Here is a 25136-nt window from a genome sequence, read left to right on the forward strand (position 1 = left end):
AGAACCCAGGACCACAGCCCATGAATGGCCCCACCCACAATAGGCTGGCCCTTCCCACCTTGATCACTAATTAAGAAAATGCCTTATAGCTGAATCTTATGGAGGCATTTTCTCAATTGAGGTTCCCTCCTCTCTGATGACTCTAGCTTGTATCAAGTTGATATAAAACTAACAAGGATGTGGTTAAAGGTCTTTCACGTCTTGAGTTAGTTGGTTTGGTTTTGAGCTATAAAAGTAGGAAAACTGAAAATGATGTCTCATTCTCTTCTCCATTAATTTTGATGTGAAGGCTAAGATTGTGCTGTTCTGCTCTTTTCAAAGCATTACTTGGGAGGTGGTCAGTACAGTCTATAGAGTAGGTATTGGGACAAAATAGTAAATTATAGAGACTAGCCCTTATACTCTTTACTGGGATGAAAAGTATCCTAGCTTACCTTGTGTTGCTGAGATCAACACCAGGACCTCAAGTGACTTGCAGAGAGGAAAGATTTAGATCATCTTACACTTGACAGTCTGTCCTCAAGGGAAGCCAAGACTGGAGCTTGAAGCAGAAACTAGAGGAATGCTGCTTACTGTCCCTTCCCGTTGGCTTGGCCAGCTACCTTTGTACACATCCCAGGTCTACCTGCCTAGCTAGGGATGGCACAGCTCATGGTGGACTGAACCCTCCTGCATCAGTTAGCAGTTAGGAAGAACCTGCCACACAAACAGGAATGCAGGCCAATCTGATTTGAGCAATGATTTGAGGTTCCCTCTTCCCAGGTAACTCTAGGTCTGTGTTGATAGCCGAGGCTAAGACAGAAAGCTTGCTGGGAGCCTGAGTTGGTTTTTTTTTTCTTTAGTTGGACTCAGAATTAACAGCCCGACATGAGTTACAAGTAGAAATGAAAAAGATGGAAAATGACTTTGAGCAGAAACTTCAGGATCTTCAAGGGGAAAAGGATGCCTTGGATTCTGAAAAGCAGCAGATCACTACACAGAAACAAGACCTGGAAGCAGAGGTGTCCAAACTGACAGAAGAGGTAATGTCTGAGCAGGGATGGCCGCGTGCCTGCAGCTGCAGCTGCCCTCTGTAGCTCAACCGTGTTGGCCCTGGGGCCACGCTGTTACTGGCTCCTTAGGTTCCCCATGCTAGGGAAGAGCATTTAGTAGATGGTGCACGGTTTAAACAGTTATTTACTGTTTTTAGTCTTGTTTTGGGAGCAAATAATAATACCTTAGAGAGGTATCCAGAAATAATTAATGCATTTCGGGGTAAAGACTAAAATGTTGGCCTGCATTCCTGCCCCACTTAGTTTATGCTTCCAACATCTTCGCGCTCTCTTCTCTGCAGATAAAATGCTTAGATCATCTGCAGTCCTGCTGACTCGTTTGCACAGTTGTGGGGCTGAGCACATACTTCAGTTTTATACTGAGTAAACTCAAAGCACACTTAAAATAAGAACATGAAGACTTGAATTCTAGTTTTGTGACTTTGAGAACAGTTATGTGATCTTGTGACCACTCAGTCCATCTATAGTTAAACAGAAAATTGGGTTAAGTGATTTCTTAGGTCCTTCCAGCTCCAGTCGTCTTTGCATTGGGGTTAGAAGTACTTACTTGTGTGTCGCTTCTTTAGGTTGCCAAGCTGTCAAAAGAGCTAGAAGATGCCAAGAAGGAAATGGCTTCTCTCTCTGCCGTGGTTGTTGCACCTTCTGTTTCTAGCAGTGCTGCTGTTCCTCCTGCCCCTCCTCTGCCTGGTGACTCTGGCGCTGTTATTCCACCTCCCCCACCCCCACCCCCTGTGCCTGGAGGTTCCGTTCCACCACCCCCTCCTCCTCTAGGTACTGGTATCCCTCCACCACCTCCTTTACCTGGAGCACCTTGTATACCTCCTCCCCACCAATTGCCTGGCAGTGCTGCCATCCCCCCACCCCCCCCTTTGCCTGGAGCTACTGCCATCCCCCCACCTCCCCCTTTGCCTGGAGCTACTGCCATCCCCCCACCTCCCCCTTTGCCTGGAGCTACTGCCATCCCTCCACCTCCCCCTTTGCCCGGAGGTCCAAATATGCCACCACCACCTCCTCCTCTACCTGGATGTGTTGGTGTTCCCCCACCTCCTCCCTTGCCTGGAGGACCAGGACTGCCCCCTCCCCCTCCCCCTTTTCCTGGAGCACCTGGCATTCCCCCACCTCCACCTGGTATGGGTGTGCCTCCACCTCCCCCCTTTGGATTTGGGGTTCCTGCAGCCCCAGTTCTGCCATTTGGATTAACCCCCAAAAAAGTTTATAAGCCAGAGGTGCAGCTCCGGAGGCCAAACTGGTCCAAGGTAAGTTTTTCTCCATCAGTACATTTTAAACAACTTTACTTGCCTTACGTTTTGTGTGTGGGTAGGCTACTCAGTGTTAGGGCTCATATCTGTCTATCTTCAGGTTCTACTAGTGTTTATGTTTATTAACATCTATATTTCAGATGCTACCACAGAACGATCTGTGGACCCTGCATAAATATGTCTGTCTTAGTCAGGGTTTCTATTCCTGCACAAACATCATGACCAAGAAACAAGTTAGGGAGAAAAGGGTCTATTCAGCTTACACTTCAACGTTGCTGTTCATCACCAAAGGAAGTCAGGACTGGATCTCTAGCAGGTCAGGAAGCAGGAGCTGATGCAGAGGCCATGGAGGGATGTTACTTACTAGCTTGCTTCCCCTGGCTTGTTCAGTTTGCTCTCTTATAGAACCCAGGACTACCAGCCCAGGGATGGCATCGCCCACAATGGGCCCTCCTCCCTTGATCACCAACCAAGGAAATGCCCCACAGTTGGATCTCATGGAGGCACTTCCCCAACTGAAGCTCCTTTCTCTGTGATAATTCCAGCCTGTATCAAGTTGATTCATAAAACCAGCCAGTACAATATCTTAATTAAATTTAGCCTCACTTAATACATTTCGTCCTTTCTCTGATAATATGAGCACCAATGGTAATTTAACAGTTATCATTTTACTAGGATGCAATTGACTGAAATTATGCTCGTGTAAACTCTGTGGTTGGCTCAGTCTTTTGCCTCTAGAAACTAAGTAAAACATAGCCAGATTGATGTGGAGACATAGATCAAGGAACATAGGAAATAAGACTTTCATGCTTTTGAAACTAGAAGATCAGCATAACTGTTCTTGATTCTTGACTAATTACCAGTAAACAGACCAGAAACATTATCTCTGAACCCCCATGAAGGGCACAGCTAATGTCCAATTCTCATTTTGTCCCAGGCTAGTCAATATTGTTGTGAATTCGAGTCACTTTTGTTGGATCTTAGTCAGTTTCCTAGCAGAGAGTGTTTAGAGGTGAGCCTAGTAGCTCTTATCCCATGTCTCTCTGTGCAGTTTGTGGCTGAGGACCTTTCCCAGGACTGCTTCTGGACAAAGGTGAAGGAGGACCGCTTTGAGAACAATGAACTTTTTGCCAAACTTACTCTTGCCTTCTCTGCCCAGACCAAGAGTGAGTACCCTCCTTTTAAGTTCTAGACATGGAGAGCTCAACATTCCCCTTAAGTGGATTTCCCTTGCTTTTCCCTTCAAGGGTAAGGGTAGAAAAGGGAGTGTTAGGACGAAAAGACATTGCTTTTTTCCATTCCAAGGAAAAGAAAATGACCTTGTATTATGGGGTTCCTGGGGCTAGGAAAGAGAATTGTTACTTGTAAGTATTTTGTGTCTTAATAGCTAACAGGGCTATAAGGCTATGTTACCAAAAGCTCAGGTTGGGCCCATTTTGATAGTTAATATTGACTGGATTATGCTTCTGTCTTAAAGTGTCATGTCCAGACAGTATTTAATTAGGGGTCAGTGAGTGCCTTTGAGAGGTTGGGTGGCTAAGCTATGAACTGTTGACAATAACCAAGAACCATGTGTAATTCCTGTTCTATTTCTTTCCAATATCTGGTGCTTTTTCTCCTGGCCCTTGGTTTCTTCAGCTTCTAAAGGTAAGAATGCAAAAGAGCCTTTTAGTTGGGTCAGTTGAGTAATAGAGAAAAGGATTAAAAGTGTAAAGGAATTTCTCTTTAGAAGATGGAAACTAGAGATTGAAGATTGGTCGATTTGCTAGTTTTTCCCCCTTTCCTCCCTAGAACCCCAAAAGACCAGCAGGTCAGTGCTGCAAGGGGAAAGTTGGCTCAAGTGGCCGCTTCATAAACTGCCTACCTATTTGCCTCACAGTGAAGTCTTAGGAAACAGTAGATTGTGTTTCTTCTGTACAAGTAGAGACTGAATAGTTAGAGAGCTTTCCTAAGGATACATTAACCAGGTCCAGGTGCTGTGATTTCTAGCCTATGATTTTAATAATAATAATGATAATGATAATAGCAACAGCAACAATAATAATAATATTCCTCTTCACCCTCTTCCTTCTCCTCGTCCTCCTCCTCTTCACCCCCTTCCTTCTCCTTGTCCTCCTCCCCCTCCTCCTCTTCTAAAACTTCCAGTGTGCTTGCCTTTATTTTAGAACTTTAGAAGGAAGGGATTTGAGCTCTTGAAATTTGAGAAGTAAGAAGGTCTGAGACGTCTATAGTATAACAGCAAGGTTTACTTTATTGTCAGTGATATAAACTGCACAAGGACATCAGTAAAGAATCTCTGTCTTTAATCCTTTCAGAAGTAGTTCTGAGTACTAAACTGAATACTGAGTCAGTTCACTGGGTTGTGTTGGAGAGGTTTTGGTGCTGGAATCGAATCCAGAGTTATGTACAAAGTAGTCTCCACTGAGCTACAGTTCCAGCCCCCAGTTTCATCTCAGTACTGAAACAAGTGTTTCCAAATCTGTCTTAACACTGATGGTACAAGAGAATGAGATAAATACACATTATTGTGCTATGAATATCTCAGCTCATAAGTGACATGGAGATATGGGTTAAATAGCATTCTAAACCACACAGTAAGTTCAAATTTATGACTTTGCAGTTTCGTTCTAGATCTTTGCTTCACAGAAGTCTGTGCTTTTCCTGGGAACCTTGGAAAGCTTAGAAACCTACTGAGACTGTAGCTGCTTTAGCATTGCTTTGTTTAGGCACAGATATCCTGTTGTTGCAGCGATGTCTTGTGAGGGCAGACAGAAACATTAGATTAGGGAAAGCCAACTTGGTACTGCATGCATGCATAGGATTAGAGAAAAGGAGCTATCTTCTGGTTGTAACTTATTCAACTCTAGCAAAACTAGTCAAGGTGGGGAAATAATCCGTGCTTTTCTAGTGTGATAAAGGCCCTGATAAAGTGCTTTCAGCATAGTAGCTGGCCAGTATTGATAAGGAATGCTGTAGACACTAGGTTTTCCTTATATTACATTATTCCTTTTTATTCTAAACCTGATTTACTTTTTGCTATTTGTTAAATGTGTCTGTGTTCCCTATATGTTGTATTGATACATAAGATTTCTTTTATACCTATTAACTCCTCTAAGAATAAGCAATGAAGAAAAAACATCTACCCTGCACACCTACTTCCTATAATCAAAGATGCCTCCATCTACTGCTTTATTAAAGTTCAAAATGCACATGCTTCTGCAGAGACTTCGGGCATACACCTATAATCCCAGTTTCTGAGGAGGATGAAGCAGGAGAACTGCAGTTCATGCCTAGTAGGCAGCTTAAGGGCAGGCATGTTTAAGTGGTAGAACACTTGCCCTAGGTTCACCCCCTCGTACCACAAAGAAAGGGGAGGGGAGGGAAGAGAAACAGAGAATGTGTGCATCTGTTACTAAAGACAGACAGATCCTAAGATGGATGTGACTGGTTCCCTTTCAGATTTAGTTTCTTGTTTCTGAGCTCTTCCTTTAAATCAGGAATTTACCAAATTCATCCCTTGCTAGGAATGTATAGAACTGGGATTTGATGGGCACCTCCCTGTCACTTTCACACTTTATTGTGATCAGCAAGGAGTCTTTTATTCTAGACTCTGCTGATCCTACCTTTTAACTCCTTGGGAACATACCCAGTATTTAAATCTTAACTTTCATCTTTATTAAAAGAAGCAGTATTCTAGTTAGGTTTAGATCAAATCCAGCTTCACTCTGTGGCTTGTTCCTGTTGATCTAGAACTCAGTGTGGGCAACTGCAGGTAGGCTGGCCTGTCTGTTGCTCCAGCCTGGCTTAGTTTTGGCTGTAGGCTTTGGTAGGCCTGTTGAGGGGGGCAGTAATCTTCCCCAGCAAGAACCGAGAGTATTTATCATTTCCCTGTGACTCTCTTCTGCCCACTAGGTGGCACTCACCCAATTGTATCTTTATTAGTGTTTACAAATTTTTTCCTGTTTCTGTCTTTGAGACAGGGCCTTATTACTGGCCTGGAAGTCACAGGGAACTCGTGCACCTCTGGGTCCTGAGTGCTGGGATTGCAGTGTTGAACACTATGCCCAGCTAGTGTTAGGGAATTTCATAGCTTCTGCTGGTTAAACCTAGAAACAAGATTGTAAGCACTTACCCTACTCTCCCTGGTCAGTGAGTCTCTTGGCAGGAAGATGTCTATTCTATTTTTAAATGAGTATTAGAAGCAGAGGTACTGTGCACACACCCATTTGGGGTTTTTCCTTATTAGCTTGCCGTGGATTTTGAGTAGGGCAAGACTGTTGGCACAAAGCATTTAAGAAGTTCCTTATGATCTAAAACCAAAATTATACTTGTTATCTGGGTCTTAAGGGATCTGGTTTATGCTGGATAATGTATTTACATGTATTTTGTGTTGTTGCTTCTCACCTGTGGTGTAAAACTGAGCCTGTAAGTATCCTTTCTTATACTCCTTTCTTATCCTTTCTTATTCTATATACTTATACATAATATCAATGATCTACAGAATTCCATATTGTGCCAAGTTTTTGTTTCCAGGAAGCTCCATAAGCTCTCCTTTCTCTATCGCTCATATTTCAGTCTAAGGTCCTGTGTGTTTTGAATTGTCTTCCACCTAACATCGCAGATATTTTCTTGTGCTCCTTAGACTTGACTGTTTGAATGGTTTGGGGTGAAGCACTGCTTTCCCTTTTGTCCCCTTGTCTCGTCTTCTGTCATCTTCACCCCAGTGGAATCAGAAATCGGGTGCTGCCTGCTTTGTTCTGACATCTCTTTCAGACACTATAGAATCCCACAGTTTGGAATCGGATACCATTTGTATCACCCACTTCTCTTGTGTTCATATCTGTTGACTCTGTGATATTGAGATCTCCCCAAGCTGAGATTCTAGCCATTCTTCATTCTTTACTGCTACTTCTGGTTTAACTTTCTACAATATCATTCTTAAAAATGTACTTAGTGGGTCCAGGATGTATGCAAGCTACAGTGCATATGTGGAGGTCACACATCAACTTTCAGGAGGTACCTTATCAGACTCAGATTGGCAGCCTTGGTGGCACATGCTCTACCCTTTGAGCCATCTCACAGTCCTGAATTTCCCCAGTTCCTATATAAAGGGTCCTGATTCTGTCTCTGTTTTTCTCTTAACTTCTACCCTTTCTCACCTGTCCTCTCCCATGCTCATTATAAATAACTGCAGCCCTTCCTGTGCTGGTCCTGTATGCTTCCCCACACCCCGTTTACAGTACTGAAGAGTAGCTCTGGGGCCTCACACATGCTAGTCAAGTGTTCACCACTGACAGCGTGTGCATGGCCCATTCTCTTCTTCCTTTAGTATTGTGACCTCAGCAGTGCACTGGGCACACTGGAACTCTTAGCTGTCTTTCACCTTGATGACTTCACTCCTCACCTGAGACTTCATGGCTAAGCATAATAATTATTTCTCTGGTATTTTACTTCCATTGAGGGCCTCTCTCATTTCATTGTACTTGATTGGCAAAACCACATTCTTGTGATTTCTACCTTGTCTGCACTGGATCTGTAGCCGTGTACCTCTGAATATTACTGGAAGAGACCACAGACACCTTCCTGGGCATGCTTTCTTTTCTTAGTAAGTGTTCTTCTTTTCATCTCTTTGTCTCTGCTTGCTTCTCATTTTCCTCTGCTCAGTCTGCTCTATTGTGTGGCCTTTGATACAGTTGTATTTTAAGTATTTTTATGTATTTTGTTTTAGTTTTTTATACAGGGTCTCATGATTCCCATGCTGGCCTTGAGCTCGACACCACAGTCCAGTCTAGCCTTACTCTGTGCAGCATGGGTCGGCTTCAAGCTTGGCCCTTTGCCCTTCTCCAGGCTGGCACATGCTGTCATGTTGACCTTTAAGCAGTCCTGGGTTTTTGTTTGTTTTTTCAGTGTTTATTCTTTTATTAGATTTATTTAGTGCGGGTAGAGGTGCAGCACACAAGTGCCATGGTGCAGTTGTAGAAGGCAGAGGAGGAGCTGTCCTAACAGGTGGGTCTGGGAGAGTCACACGCAGGTCACCAGGCGCCTTGACCCACTGAACCATCTCACCAGCTCCCTTTAAGCACTTTTAATCTACTCAGTTCTAAATTACTAACTTGACTCCTTTTCTCTGAAAGGCCTAGCACTTCATAGAGAAAATTGAAGCAATCAAAATGTGAACTTTCCAAAGCTTATATCACTGTTTCCCATTTTCTGTCTTTTCTGTTTCAGAACAACTAACCATCATTGCCACACATATGCAGAATACCCTGAAAATATACAAGTCTCCCTTCTTTCCTGTGGTGACCATGGTTAACCATCCCTCCTATACACATATATTATTTACATAATTAATTCAAATTTAGTTGATATGAAAAAAAACAAGGGAAACGTTAAACAAAACCTTATTGGAAAATTAAGGAGCAATTATAGTAATTGTGTAAACATACTTTTTAGTACAGCAAACTGATTCCATATGGTAAATACTGTTCAATATTTTGTATAACATCCGTTACCATCTCTTAATGTCATATGTAAATTTCTTGTTTTTCAAAAGTTTCATATTGTCATTAGATTATTTCAAATGGACAGTTGTATTCTGTCATGAATAAGACAAGTTTCATATATGATTGAACCCTCCTTGTTGAGGAATTTAAATATTTTTACAAACATGACCACAGGAAAATCCTGTTGGTCTTTGTATACTTTATATTTCTGCATAGTGGTTTCTGAAAGGTAAAGTTTGTACCCATTCAAACTCCCACCAAAAGTAAGAAATGATCAGAATTTCGGATGAGAGAAAATATTTGTTTTAATCTCTTTCCTCATGAAATCCACCAAGGCTTTCCCCTCATCCACCAGCCTTTCCTTGTGTGTACATTGACATTGGTGAAAGCAAAGGTGACGACAGCAGTCCTGAACTTCTGCTTCTGTAACTTTTCTCTGCTTTCTTTGAAATCTCTGTCGATCATAATCTCTGATTCTTGTTTCAACAACTTTCTATGGGCTTTTGTTGCTGTTTTTGGTTGTTAGTTTTTTTTCCTCTTTATTTTAGGTACCAAGGGTCAGACAGGAGAACCTACTGCTTTCTTATAGCTAGTCTTGGGAGATTAAGAGCTAAAACTAGGTGGAAAGTTTGTAATTTTTGCTTGAAGGCTGCTGATGTAGTCCCTGGTCACACTTACTAGTGGAGATTTAAGGGAAGGTGTCATTGGATTTAGACAATTTAACTTGAATTCCTTCTAAACTTCAGGGACCTGAGAATCTCCCAGCAGCAGTGCTGTTCTCCTTTTCGCCACCAGATGGCACATGGAGCTCTCTTATTTTTGATGTGTCATTGTTACGCAGGGTTGTGACGCAGGCAGTCACGCAATCACGTTAGAGAGCAGCCTCCTGCCGCTTTTGCGAGATACAAGCTGCTACAACACCGCCCTCTGCCGGCCAGGAGGTTTATTTGCGAGCCGTTCAGTAAAATTAGAGCAAGATGCTGCCTGTCAGATTTTACTCTTTTACAGAGGGATCTTGTCTCCGGGTGCAATTAGAATTTTGCTTCCTGAGACTGGATAGTGTTTGCTTGTTAGTCTGATAGCCTCATGAAATCTTAGCCTTCCCTTCAGAGGGCTTAAGGGGAGGCTTATTTTAGTGAATTTTATAGCTGTATATATGACATATATATTGTAAAATATATGTATGACTATATTTTAATATATTCATAATTGATTTCTGTCTGTTTTCACTGAAATCTACTTACTTCAAACATTAGAACCTACCTACTGCTTATATGGTTTAAAAAACTTTACTGTAGCAACATAATTCCAATTTTACAGCTGATAAACTGTTATTTGCCTATCTTGCCGTATTAGAGATAGGCACAAGGTAAAACTATTGTTCAAACCCAGGTTATCATCTAACATTATAGACTGTTTTTTTGTTTTGTTTTTTTACGTTGGAGTTCTGCCTCTATGGATGTCTGTGTGAGGGTGTCGTATCTTCTGGAACTGAAATTACAGACAGTTGTGAGCTGCCATGTGGGTCCTGGAACTTGAACCTGGGTCCTTTGGAAGAGCAGCCAGTGCTCTTAACCACTGGGCTATCTCTCCAGCCCCATTTTTTTTAAAAAGGCCTTTTCAGTGTATTTATTAATACTTAGATCATCTAGTCTAAGGATCAGTATACTAAGCTTCTGTCATCTTGATTCTGTATTTAACAGTGTCCATTAGTACCATTCAGTCTCAAGCTTTAGTATGCATAAAGGTTTGATGAGGGGCATGTTGAAGTTAGAACTCCTGGCTCTACCTCCAGAGAATATAAGTAATAAGTCGTGTAGAGCATGCCTTCTAGCATACAAACTAGAATGGTCTGGCTCCATGCTTACTCAGTGTTCAGTTTTCTTCTCTGTCTTCCCACTATCTGCAAAAAGCTAGAAGCTGCTTTTATTTTAGTAGCATCTCAGTCCCTATATCAGAATAGCTATGTGTGTTACCTGGTCCTTAAAGTAGTAGTATGAAATTAGGAAACTTTTTTTTTCTACTGACTGCTGACAGGCATTATTTAGGCACTTGTTTTTATACAGTTCTTTTCTTGCTATTCTTCAGATCTCAGTAGCATCATAGAAGAATGTTTTGAAGTTCCCTGGGGTCAGTGAAGAGATGGAAACTTGCGATTAGAAACTGAGTGGGCTAGAGAGATGGCTGTCATCACCTTTGTGCAACAAAGAGTCGTAGAAACAGGAGGACGTGAGGATGGGAGAGTATGGGGCCCTGCAGGCGTAGCTCCTGAGCAAGTGTGGCTATACTCTGGCTATGGAGACCTGAAGTTGGAGAGCAGGGATGTTGTCATGAGAAAGAAAAAGGTCTCCAGGAAGCATGGTAGAAGAACTAGGCTGTGCTGCATACTGGAGCACTCTTCTGTCTAGTGGGAACCAAACCTTGGGAAAACACACTGATCTGAAGGACCCTTGATCTTATGCTCTTTACGAATTCTTGAGTTTGAATCATCTTGTTTGCTGTTACTGAACAATGATCTGGGAAAGTGTTTCTGCTGAGGAATGTCTGCTCTGGGGCTTTGGTTTGTGCTTGTGTCTGTCAGCATGGGCAGCACAGGCATTTTAGCACTGAGGACCCCATAAACAGCCTCATTCCTAGTCAGCCTTTTACTCCAGTCCCCCATCCTCATCCTTTAGAAATAATCTTGGTTCTATTTTTAATTCTGCTTCAGGTTTTTTTTAAATGCAATTGTAAACAAATACAAATATTAATTATTCTTCCTGTGTTGATCAAAAGATAACCAAGGTATGGTATGTGCCATACCTTGATGCTGTAGCTTCAAAATTCTTCATGTAAAAAGCCTTAGTCATTTACGTTGTTACTGTAAACACAAGAAGATACCAAAAGTAGAGGACTCAGATATTCTTTGCTGTTTGTGCTGCTCTGACCTTACCCCACTTGCTCCAGCCCCAGCCCCAGCTCGAGGTGCGTATTGGCCTCTTGTTCTCTGTACGCCCCTTACATAGCCCACTGTCTTTGGAGTTGCTGCCCAAACCAACTGTGTAAATGTATAGCAGCTCATCCTAGGCCTCACAGCTATGGTGTGGAAACAAGAGACCAACATTTTCTGCCAGAAGTACTTCCATATTATGAGCTGAGAGTGGCACTGAGGCAGGGGCAGAGCTTTGGATCACTGACACAGGTACATTACTCCGTGGTGGAGTATGGCATTCCCAGGGAAGGGGCTAGTGCGACTCATTGTTTTCTTTTATCTCAGCTTTTTGTTTCCTTTCTAAAAAAATTACTCCTTCATGATTTCATTACATGTGCTTTGATTATATTCTCCTGCATTGTCCTCTTTTTTATTTGTTTATTTGTTTGTTTTTTTCTCTGTGTAGCTCTACCTGTCCTGGAACTCACTCTGTAGACCAGACTGGCCTAAAACTCAGAAATCCGCCTGCCTCTGCCTCCCAAATGCTGGGATTAAAAGCATGTGCCACCCACTTGCCTGGCTGCATTGTCCTCTCTTATCCCTTTCTGCTGAAGTCCCTCTTCTTCCCTGTCCTGTTTTTATGTCTTTCTGTTTGTGTCCCATTGCATTTCATTACTATTCCCTATGTGACTGTTTGCTCTTAAGATAAGTTGCTCCAGAACTTATTATCCTGTGTTTGTACCATATGAAGACTTACCCTGATTCAGAAGAATGTCCGGTGTGAGTTCATGGGGAACCAAGGAGCAGGTTATGGATGCTCTCTGGTTTACAGAGGCCTGTGGAGAAGTAAAAGATGGGCAGGCACCAGAATACAGGGTTTTTATTAAGCCTTCTAAGTACATTTTTTCCTGTAAATTTACAATAATGGAATATTATTTTTATAATAAGGAAAAAAAGAATTTAAAGGAAAATTGGCTAAATTCAAGATGCTTGAACGTGGAGTTCCTTGAAGTACTTGAGTCCAGTCCACAGAGCAGAGTTGAGCAAGGCAGGCAGCAGCATTTGCTTCGTTTTCTATACTGATCCTGGCTTTAAGTTAGCATCTTTTTGGGGGAAAAAAATCAGATGCCAATATAAAAAGCTTTCTTTTTCTCCAAGATCCCTGGGACAAGGGAATCCCTTTTCAATGAAGGGGACCCTTTTCTGCAGAGTGGAATGGAACCGTTCTCCTCTCTGGGTCTTACTGCAGTTATTACTCTATTGTAGAGGATCAGTGAGTTTCTTTCTAGATCTATTAGATTAGAAGTAAGTGTGTGTGTGTGTGTGTGTGTGTGTGTGTGTGTGTGAGAGAGAGACAATAGAAAATACATTTTCTATTGTCAAGAAAACATGCAAAAAGTGCTTCCATGAATGTCCTATTTTTCTAATCTGCTTGCAATTTTCATTTTGGCCACGGTGTGTGCGCAGTTGAGCCATTTTGGCTCAAGTTCCAGATTGTGAGGTCAGAGCCCAGGGATTGGAGGAGAAGATCAGATGACTTTCCGTAATGCTGACGAAGTCCTGCCCCTCATCCCCTCCCCTTCTCCACCCTTTCCTGGCTCCCAGCTCTTGAAACAAAGAAGGAAAAAAACAGCAATATGATGAAAACCAGCAGCTGCCGCTGCAGACTCAGGCTGGGGTTGGGGGCTGGGTGTTTACTCCATCTGTCTCTTTGTTTTGCTGCCCTGTTACTTCCCTTCCCCCAAGGCCCCAAATAAAACAGAATATTTCTAGACTCCTTTGTTACCTAGAGATGTAGAAAAGTGCGGTTTGCTCCTCATTTAGGTGTGCGTAGGTGAAATGGCAGAGATAAAATTACCCTGGAGCACCTAAAAACCGGCTGCTTGCCCTCCTTGTTCTGTTTTAAGCACAGCTGCCTGTTTACTGTCTGTGTGCTGTGCCATTTCTGTAACCTGAGTGTGCTAGCTTAGTTTATGCCTAACCACAGAATCAATATGTCCTTTGCTTATTAAAATCTAATGGCAAGTGAATGTTACACTGTGACCTGAAATCTGTCGGGTTCAGAATCTAGCAGGGAGTGGTGAGAAGGCAGCAGGGACGTTTATGCTGCAGTTTCAGGGTCCTTTGAGTTTTTTTTTTACCAGTGAGCAGTGTCTGGGTTTCTTCACAAATGGCATGTCAAGGGAGAAACAAGATGTAGGACAATATATAGGTTAGAACAGAATTTAGAAATAGGTCAGTGCTAACTTGATCTCAGAAATCCTGATTCAAATAGACACTATAAAATCCTTAACATTTAAATCAAAATTATTATGATAATGGTAGGTTGGGTATTTTGAAAGCCATAGTCTTTAGAACTATATACTGAAATGTTTACAGATGATATGTGACAGATTTCTAAGTGGATGGGTATTAGTAAAAATGAATTGGAACAGTAATTTATCATTGTAGGAGTAGCTTATTATATTAATCTATTGGGTGATTTTATTTTTTCTCATAATCTTCTGAGAAAGGAAACATTAACACCCTCTCACATGTCCTAGCCTGCTGTCCCCTTGCATTATCCCCGTCCTGTCCCTTCACTGACTTCACTGAATCCTTGCTTGGGGAGGTGCCTGTCTTTCCAGTCTCTACCCACCACACCCAAGCAGAGCTCTTCTCCACACTCCCTAAATCAGGGTTCTGGGTGTGATGGGAACGGAAGTGAGAAACTCAGTGACTGTAGTGTCTGTGAGCGACCACAGGAATTGTGAAGTGCCAGCTTCTAACTCTTCTTTCTGCTTGTCTTTCACACGTTCTGTCCAGCTCTCAGCATCTGGCTGGCTTTATTTTGTCCTTTGAATTCCTCCCCTGCTGGATCGTCTTGTTCGTTTTCACAGCTTGCACGGCTGTGTCCTAGCTACAAGACTTAGTAAATGAATGTATGTTTGGTCAGGAGGTCAGTGATGATGGTCCATAGCCTTGGGCATGGATAACTGCTGTTCAGTTATCCAGGAAAGCATGCTGTTTCCCCCTGCTGTGGTGTATACTTATAAATAGATTTAAAGTGCTGTGGGTTTTTCGTTTTTTTTTTTTCATATAGCCTTAACTCTAAGAGATATAAACTAAAAATTCTATACATGGACAATATCTTAGTAACACAAAACTGGACTCTTCATCTTCTCAGAATCAGTTCATGCTGAGTCTAATGGATATGTGGTGGGTGTACTTAGTGGTTCAGTGTCTGTTACTACTATCACAGAAACTTTGTTACTGTTTCTCAGTAATATAAGATATTTTTCAGGAATATCATAAGTTTTTCAAATGTGCCTAGGAAATCATGATTCTTTTATAATTCCTTGAAAGAGATTTTAGTGGTGCCAAAATCTACCTCACCTATCAGCCTTGAGCTTGGAGTGATCCTTCTGCCTCTGTCTCCTGAGCACTGGGATTAAAGGTGTATACTCACACATCTGGCTTTTCCACCTATGTTTTTATTATTATTTTTTGCCCCAGTGCTTGCAATCAAATCCAGTGCCTCAAATATGCCTCAAACCTCATGCTCAGTTCTGCTTGGCTCTTACAAAATGCTGTGTGGATGAGGTGCTTCTATGTTAGTCTGCTGTCACCTTCTCATAGTAGACAGTGGACAGATGGCATGTGATGGAGAGACACCTTTTCCTCCTCTTCCGCTTGTTATCTGACTTACTCAAGGGAGGGCGTTCCCTGTGGAGTAGAAGCAAATGCCTTGTTTGGGCATACAGAAAGTAGTGTTTCATCCTGAGTAACCCGAGAGGATGACTGTTAGGTGGAGTTGCTTTATAACAGCCTGCACCTTCCTGCTGTGTGGATGTAACTGGTTTTTCTTGGAGGTGCTTTCCCAAAGTTGCTTATTCTGTCCCCCTTACTCACTGCCACCTGTACTCTTAAGAATCTAGTTTCCCAGATGTCAGGCAACTCCCACCCCTCCAGTTCCTGTTTGTAGTCCTCATTGAGAGAAGCCAGTAACAGGAATTCCTGGGGAAGTGATGGCTGTAGCTCTGGGACTCTGAGGGCCGTTGAGTCATTGTGAAGTTGGGGGATAGTGTGCTATACAAGGATTTCCTTCCTTCCTGTGAGCTCTTAGAAACTGTTTCTAACAACAGCTGAGCAGTAGCTGGGACTCAGGTCAGCTCACTTTGTACCTTGATTCTGTCTTTAGAGGCTGAACAAAATAAAATATTTACCCCCTTTGTGCCTCAATTTCTACTCCTTGAACTTTGAATTCAACATAGATATGCAGGATTGTAACAGAAATGACTTGTGGTCGAGATTGTTTTGATGCAAAATAATCAAGAAAGGAAAAAAATTGGAGTCCCTGTGTTAGACACCAGGGGGTGCCCTTTCTCTTCTTGTCCCTGCCTGGCACTCCCTACTGCATTCAGCCATTTTAGACTGATTGTTTTTGCCCCCAGCTAGCTCCATTTTGTGTTGGTGACGCAGGAAAATAAAAAAGGTTAGGCAAGGAAGAGTCTGATTGGAGGAGGGAGAAGCACAGCTGAAGCGCAGTTCCTGGCAGCCCCGTTACTCAGCGCGGCTCACCAGGGACACACCTTGCTGCAGGCTGCTGCCTGTATCCTGAGCAATCGATGCTTGCAAGTCCCTGCCAGCTGAGCAAAGAGTGAAGTGGATGCTAGCTAGCAGTAGCAGAACTCTGAGGCAGCAGACAGCAGCCCTCTTTCTAGAGGGCTGCTCCTTCTAGACTCTGAGCTCTGCGTGGAAAGAAGCCGGTTATCCTCATGAATCCAGGAAACATCTTTCATTTAAAAATGTTCTTAAATGAATGTGCACATATGTATAAAAAGAGCCATGTAGAACATTCTTCATTATTTTAAAAAAAATCAGAAATGTGGGCTAGAGATGGCTCAGCACGTAACACTTACTTACGGAGGACCCAAATTAATTCCCAGCACCCATGTCAGGTGGCTCACAACTGCCTGTAATTCCAGTTCCGGGGGCATCAGAAACCTCTGCCCTTTACAGGTACTAGCATTCAAATGTTCAGATTCACACACATAATTAAAAATAACTGAAATTTTGAAGAAGAGGGGGGGGGGAAAGCACACATATACTTGTGTGTCTATCACCCAGGTTATATCAGTCTTGTTTTATATACCTGGATCAACCTCCTCTGTGACACTCATTACTAGTAAACATGAGCTGAACTTATCATTAAACCTTTAGTAGTTCAAAATGTGTGCTAGAAAAATATGCACTTTTCATATCACATGTAAATTATTTGTTACCAACTGTGGCATTTACATTTCTCAATTATAGTCATTTTATCAATTTTCTTATTTTAATCAGAGACAAACAAAAAGCCTACAAACTGTAGTTGGTTAGTAGACATAATTTCTTTTCAGCTTTTGCTGCCTTTTAAAATATTGAATGTTCAATATATATGGCATTAAATTTCTTAAGAATATTTGCATGCAAGAATGTCTTATACCGTCTTTTAATTTTTATCTTATAATTTACAGTCTTTTAAAGGAAAGACAGAGGCTGGCTTACTGGCAGAGGATTGAGAATGTACACAGCTAGACTTGAGCGTAGTAGCCTTTGAACTGAAGATTATTCTAAGGATCTATTAGAGAGGATGCAGGATACGGCAGAGTAAGTCTTATCTGAGCCTCTTACAACCTAATGCCTTAATACAGATTGCTTTCAACACAGACCACAGTCACAGAAATACGAACCACATCTTTCTTATGAATTCAAGCAGGCCTTTTAGGCTTTAGGGCCGTGGATGTACCCACTGTTAATCACTGTGTCTCCGGGATGGATGATTTCATATCCTTTAGCTTTCCCTCTCAGATGCTACTTATACTTCTCTGCTTGATAAGACCTAAAGAGTTAGCACTGCTTGGTGGGCTGCTTTACAGTGTGCAGTGTACATTTGTATGTGTTTGTTATGGCTTTTGTTAAAGCTTTTAGACTGCATTTCCACTCCACACCCCTGTGTTCTCTTTAGTGATTTCTGAGACTAATTCAAAGACAGATGAAATGAAGCCTCTTCTTGGCTTTCTGAAATAAGTGATTCTAATCTTCTGCAGCCATAGCCAATAATCTATGCCTTTGCTTGAGAGAAGAACACAGCACAGAAGTTGTAGGTTCTAGCCTACTGGCAGAGCTGGCAGGGTATCTGTAAAGACTGTTCTTTGGAGATGATTAACCCTGTACCTGGCTTGGAAGCTGTAGGTCCCATTCTGCAGAAACATGAGACCAAGGAGTCAGTTGACTGATAGCAGTCTGTGTGAGTGTATGAGTGTGTGTGTGTGCGCGCGCGCACATGTGTGTGACATGCATGCATGTGCTGTTTTCGTGTCATGGTCTTTGCAAAGAAAATTATTCTCCCTCTTTCCTGAGCTGATACTTTTCAGTGGGAAGAGTGATTATTGTGGGCATCCATCCTTACCAGGAAGTAGGGCTGGAATCCACAAGTCTCAGCAAGGCTTTATGTGAATACTTGTGTACTCAGTTAATGCTCTATTTTGTTGCAGTGCTTGGAAAATGACAGGCATATGGGAGTGTCCTGTGGGTTCTTCTGCATTGTGACTGTTTACTGCTGGTTGTCAAAGTCTTTTTCAAGTGAGTGTCAAAGTTAAACCAGAGCTAGCTATCCAAGTATGTGAGCATGGGAATGATACGTAACGCTACAAGCCATGTCTTTCTCACAGCATCCTGAAGGATAACTGATTTAGAATTTTACGTAGTGATATCATTCTACAAACTACTTTTATCTGTGTTCCCTTGTAGTTGTAGTCTTTTGTCTGTGATGAATATGTAGCATGTTTGGTGAGGTGGGGATCTGTCTTGGTTGAAATGCCCAAATCATGTGTATAGGTCAATAACTTTTTGTTTTGTTTTGTTTTGTTTTGTTTTGTTTTGTGAGACACAGTTTCTCTGTGTAGCTTTGTAGACCAGGATGGCCTCAAACTGCTGAGATTAAAGGCATATGCCACCACACCCGACCAGTCAGTAAATTTTTAAGACTGAAATTTAAATTTATGTAATCAACTCATAGATGAAGAAATAGGACATTACCAAGACGTCTCTCTGTGTCCCAGAAGCTCCCTTTGATTGGCAGTTGGTCACCCCCAACCACCGCACCCACCCTCCTTCCTTCTAACATCATAGGTTCCTGTTACTTGGCTCCCATTCCTACAGTGTCTCTTCCTGTTTGTTCACTCTGACACTATGTATTATCTTCTGAATTAGCTCGGCACCACCTTGAAAGAGCAGACACTAACTACAATTCAATACTGCCTGCACCAGGGCTGCTTGATTATATTATTTGTCCCATAGTTCTCAAGTCTGTCTATATCTGTAGATAACTCAGTCTCAGCCTTCGCCCTTACTCGCCACCTTAATTTTGTAAATCTCACTTCCAGCCCGTGTCTGTTGTGCATTGATATTTAAATAATGAGTGAGGCTATTGCCTCTGTTACTACCAGTCTCCCTCTCCTTCCTTCACATAACCCTTTGGCTCTTTATTGATTGTTTTTTTTTTTTATACTGCTTTATTGAGGTATGTTTTATATAAAATGAAGCAAACATTTTTAAATTACACCACCTGAATTTTTGCCCCCCTAGATGTTCTTATAAGCTCCATCCAGGTCTAGTTAACAACCCCAGGATTTTTGTGCGTCCTTCCTTGGTTCCTTCACCATAAAAAGCCTTAGCTTATCCTTAAACTTGATGTGAATGGGGGTCATGCAACACATACTGGGTGACAAAAGAGAAGAAACACTACCTGCAATATGCTTCTTAACCGAATTTACCTGTTGCTAACGTTGGCTGCTTTCTTTTGATTTCCCTTTGGGGGAGGGATTCAGAACTGTCTGGGCATAGCTTCAGCCTTCCCTCTTTATGTGCACTTTCTTGTGTGTAGTTTCTAAAACTAAGGACCTTTGCCAACATTATCACAACTATCAAATAACTACAGTAAATATGGCCAAAATACATTTTTTCTTTTGTCTGTATTTAAACTTTGTAAGAGACCAACACCTTTACTTAAGTGTTTGTTTGTTTGTTTGTTTCCCCCAAAGAGATGAGTTCAGATTAGGGTCAAGTATTATATATAATTCCCATGTTTCCTTCATACTTATGTTAATCAGCTTTCCACTGGTGTGGCAATATGCCAAGGTAGTAGTTAGAAGGAAGAACTGTGTATTTGGCCCCCAGTTTCTGAGGTTTCCTTCTGCTTTTATTTAGTCCTGTGTAGCAACCATGGCAGGCATGTGGTGAAACAAGCAGCTTTTTCATAGAGGCAGAGAAGGAAGGGGTCAGAGAAGAGCCCCAGGGCCCAGCATCTCCTGCTAGGGTGTGTCCTCAGTGATTTGACTTGCTTCTCCTGTACCCATCTCTTACAGTGCCTGTGACCTTCTAATAGCATCAATCTGGGAACTATGCCTTTGACACAGGAGCCTTTAGCAAACATTTAAGTGAGCCATATAGAATATTCTCTCAGCCTGTGTTTAGTTTTGTCTTCTGTATTATATTGTCCTTGTTTTCCTTTTCCTTTTTCTTTTTTTTTTTGACATAAATACTTACTAAAGCAAGAATAACAAAGTAAAAGGTTTCCACATTGCATCCATACAGTTTAAATACTTTGCTTGTCTTAGAGATGTAATATAAGAATTAAATTTCCTTCACACAAACCACCCTCTTAACTCTCATCAACTTCACCTCTCAATAAACATTGGTAAATCACTACAAGTATGAGTAATAAGGGTTGTTTCCCTATAAACTATGTGCTTATTAGATGGCTTTGGCACCTAGTTTTCCTCCCCCTCTTTTTTTTTTTATTAAACTAATAGAATTTATTTTAAAATATGCAGCTCGGTATTGACACTTTTTTAAGTCATAAAAATAATTTATAATAGTTAAATGCCTCTTAAATATACATGATATCTTCTGAAGCTAAAAGTAATATGCACTCAACCAGTTTTTAAAGTCTATTTGGAACATTAAACATGATAGAAGTAGAAAAAACATCTCTTATGAAGTCCTCTGAAAGGAAATTTCATGTGACAGGTTCCTCATTATACAGAAACTGTTCCATCTCCAAGGGAGAATACGAAGCATAACTGTGGCTTCATAGAATGAGTTGGGTAGAGTTCCTTCTGTTTTTGTTTTTATTTTATTTTATTTATAGTTTGAAGAGTATTGGTGTTAGGTTTTCTTTGAAGATCTGATAGAACTCTGCACTAAACCCATCTGGCCCTGGGCTTTTTTTTGGTCGGGAGACTTTTAATGACTGCTTCTATTTTTTTTAGGGGTTAGGGGACTGTTTAGATGACTTATCTGGTCCTTAGGTATTTGGTATCTGTCTAGAAAATTGTCCTTTTCATCCAGATTTTCAAGCTTTGTTGAATATAGACTTTTGTAGTAGGATCTGATTTTTTTTTTTTAATTTCCTCAGTTTCTGTTGTTATAGTTTCCTTTTCATTTCTGATTTTGTTAATTTGGATATTGTCTCTGTGCCCTCTGGTTAGTCTGGCTAAGGGTTTATCTATCTTGTTGATTTTTCTCAAAGAACCAGCTCCTGGTTGTATTGATTCTTTGTATAGTTCTTTTTGTTTAGGTTGATTTCAGCCCTGAGTTTGATTATTTCCTGCCATCTACTCCTCTTGGGTGTATTTGCTTCTTTTTGTTCTAGAGCTTTTAGGTGTGCTGTTAAGCTGGTAGTGTATGCTCTCTCCCGTTTCTTCTTGGAAGCACTCAGAGCTGAGTTTTCCTCCTGGCACTGCTTTCATTGTGTCCCATAAGTTTGGGTATGTTGTGCCTTTATTTTCATTAAATTCTAAAGTCTTTAATTTCTTTCTTTTTTCCTTGACCAAATTATCATTATCATTGAGTGGGGCATTGTTCAGCTTCCATGTGTATATGGCCTTTCTATTGTTTTTGTTACTATTGAAAACCAGCCTTAGTCTGTGATGATCTGGTAGGATGCATGGGATCAATCTTCTTGTGTCTGTTGAGACCTGTTTTGTGACTGATTTTATGGTCAGTTTTGGAGAAGGTACCATGAGGTGCTGAGAAGAAGGTATATTCTTTTCTTTTAAGGTGAAATGTTTTATAGATATCTGTTAAATCCATTTGATCCATAACTTCTGTTAGTTGACTGTGTCTCTGTTCAGTTTGTGTGTCCATGATCTGCCCATTGATGAGAGTGGGGTGTTTTAGTCTCCCACTATTATTGTGTGATGTCCAATATGTGCTTTGAGCTTTAGTAAAGTTTCTCTTATGAATGTGGGTACCCTTGCATTTGGAGCATAGATGTTCAGAATTGAGAGTTCATCTTGGTAGATCTTTCCTTTGATGAGTATGAAGGGTTCTTCCTTATCTTTTTTGATAACTTTTGGTTGAAAGTTGATTTTTATCCAATATTAGAATGGCTGCTCCAGCTTGTTTCTTAGGATCATTTGCTTGGAAAATTGTTTTCCAGTTTTGTACTCTGAGGTAGTATCTGTCTTTGTCACTGAGGTGCATTTACTGACTACAGCAAACTCCAAATAGGCCTACACAACTCCAAATAGATTGGACCAGAAAGGAAATCCCCCTGTCACATAATAGTCAAAACACCAAATGTATAAAACAAAAAAAGAATATTAAAAACAATAAGAACTGGGTCCTGTTTATGTATCCAGTCTGTTAGTCTATGTCTTTTTATTGGGGAATTGAGTCCATTGATATTAAGAGATATTAAGGAAGAGTGATTGTTGCTTTCTGTTATTTTTGATGTCATTTTTATGTTTGTGTGGCTATCTTCTTTTGGGTTTGTTGCAAGAAGATTACTTTCTTGATTTTTCTAGGGTATAATTTCCCTCCTTGTGTTGGCATTTTCAATCTATTATCTTTTGTAGTACTGGATTTGTGGAAAGATAATGTGTAAATTTGTTTTTATCATGGAATGTCTTGGTTTCTCCATCTATGGTAATTGAGAATTTTGCTGGGTAAAGTAGCCTGGGCTGGCATTTGTGTTCTTAGGGCCTGTATGACATCTGCCCAGGATCTTCTAGTTTTCATAGTTTCTGGTGAGAAGTCTGGTGTAATTCTGATAGGTCTGCCTTTATATGTTACTTGACCTTTTTTTCTTACTGTTTTTAATATTCTTTCTTTGTTTTATACATTTGGTGTTTTGACTATTATGTGACAGGGGGATTTCCTTTCTGGTCCAATCTATTGGGAGTTGTGTAGGCCTCTTGTATGTTTATGGGCATCTCTTTCTTTAAGTTAGGGAAAGTTTCTTCTAAAATTTTGTTGAAGATATTTACTGGCCTTTTAAGTTGGGAATCTTCACTTTCTTCTATACCTACTATCTTTAGATTTGGTGATCTTATTGTGTCCTGTATTTCCTGGATGTTTAGGTAAGGAGCTTTTTGCATTTTGCATTTTCTCTGACTGTTGTCAATGTTTTCAATGGTATCTTCTGTGCCTGAGATTCTCTCCTCTATGTCTTGTATTCTGTTGGTGATGCTTTCATCTTTGACTCCTGATCTCTTTCCTAGGTTTACTATCTCTAGGGTTGTCTCCTTTTGTGATTTCTTTATTGTTTCTATTTCCATTTTTAGATCCTGGATGGTTTTGTTCAATTTTTCACCTGTTGGCTTGTGTTTTCCTGTAATTCTTTAAGGGATTTTTGTGTTTCCTCATTAAGGACTTATAGCTGTTTGTTTACCTGTGTTCTCGTGTATTTCTTTAAGTGAGTTATGTATGTCCTTAGAGTCCTCTATCATCATCATGAGATGTGATTTTTAAATCAGAGTCTTGCTTTTCTGGTGTGTTGGGGTAACCAGGGCTTACTTTGGTGGGAGAACTGGGTTCTGATGATGCCAAGTAGCCTTGGTTTCTGTTGCTTATGGTCTTGCCCTTGCCTCTTGCCATCTGGTTATCTCTGGTGTTAGCTGGTCTTGTTGTCTCTGACTGTGGCTTGTGTCCTTCCTGCAAGCCTATGTATCAGTGCTCCTGGGAGACCAGTTCTTTCGGGGTCTCAAGGAATTTGGGTATGGAAAGGTAAGAATCAGGGTCAGCTCTGGGATGCAGAAGGATCCTGTCCCTGGCTGTTCCTTGGTTCCTGTGCCCTGATGTTTCTGGGCAGGTCCCTCTTGGGCCAGGAATTTGAGCAGAAGTGTTAGTCTTACTGTATTCACAGGTGTTGCACTCCTGGGAGACCAGCTCTTTCCCGAATGCATTTGGGTATGGAGTGCTGTGGCATAGAATCAGCTCCAAGCACAGACTCTTTGGTTCTTGTAATGCTTATTAAAGATAGCAAAACCACAAAAAACTATACACACACATCCCACAATTCCATTGAACACTTCAAGTATATAAAGTCATTACAATTACAAAGAAAACAATTGCCACATATATATTTAAGTCTAAAAATACCTATTTTGAATAGAGTTTATTTAATAATAATTCTTAGCCGGGCAGTGGTGGCACACGCCTGTAATCCCAGCACTCTGGGAGGCAGAGGCAGGCGGGATTTCTGAGTTCGAGGCCAGCCTGGTCTACAGAGTGGGTTCCAGGACAGCCAGGGCTATACGGAGAAGCCCTGTCTCGAAAAAACCAAATCCCCAAAAATAAGATAAGATAAAATAAAATAATTCTTGCCACTTTCATGGAAATCACTGTTTATCATATTTCAAATTATTTTGCATCCATCAAAACTACAGAGAGCAGAACTAAATTATATTCTTCTTAATTCTGCTTCAGATGACTTCCTTCTTTGTAACAAGCATGAGAGCTTCTGTTTAAATAATTGTCTCCAAACTCCTAGGTATGTCCATTACTACATACAATTCAAATTATATATAACTGCATGTATGTAATTATATGTGTAAATATGATATATATATATATATATATATATATATATATATATATATATATATATATATATATATAAAATTTGAATCCCATCACAAATGAATAAGCTCAGAAAGATTCTATTATCTATACTTTACACATACATAAGCATTGCTAGATAATCTTTCCAAAATTTCACAATTGTCAAAAGTGGAGAAATGTTTAAGCAGTGTTCCTGAGTATAAACTGAATGACAGTCCCTGTATTACCATGCCCATAGCAGTGGTTTTCCCTCTAGCTGTTTGCTTGGGATAGTTTTCCTGTCAGACAGAAAACAGGTCACTTAAGGAACCGCCATACAGTGAACCATTATGAACTACAAGTCACTTTCTGGAGGCCCTTAGACCTGTGATACATCTTTCCCAGGAAAAACAGCTGTCCTGATTGAGTTTACATTTATGAACACCATAATTTGCCTGCTCTTCCCCCTTTTTAGCATGTATTAGTTATGTGCATTTGTGGGTTTCAATGTGGCATTTTCATACATATATTTATTGTACATTCATAATAGTTACTTGTC

At 40.9% G+C, this 25136-nt stretch overlaps 1 protein-coding gene across 2 annotated transcripts in view; it reads left to right on the forward strand.

The window, feature by feature from the left end:
- The window catches only part of Diaph1 (diaphanous related formin 1), a 96205-nt gene that overhangs the window by 41602 nt on the left and 29467 nt on the right, over nt 1-25136 (forward strand). For both annotated transcript variants that reach the window (XM_052155915.1, XM_052155916.1), the window contains 4 exons: nt 843-1022; nt 1619-2308; nt 3363-3477; nt 3950-3958. In XM_052155915.1, the coding sequence (XP_052011875.1) occupies nt 843-1022; nt 1619-2308; nt 3363-3477; nt 3950-3958 (994 nt within the window). The remainder of the gene's footprint in view (nt 1-842; nt 1023-1618; nt 2309-3362; nt 3478-3949; nt 3959-25136) is intronic.

This window comes from Apodemus sylvaticus, chromosome 13, assembly GCF_947179515.1.
Source record: "Apodemus sylvaticus chromosome 13, mApoSyl1.1, whole genome shotgun sequence".
Classification (NCBI taxonomy): Eukaryota; Metazoa; Chordata; class Mammalia; order Rodentia; family Muridae; genus Apodemus; species Apodemus sylvaticus.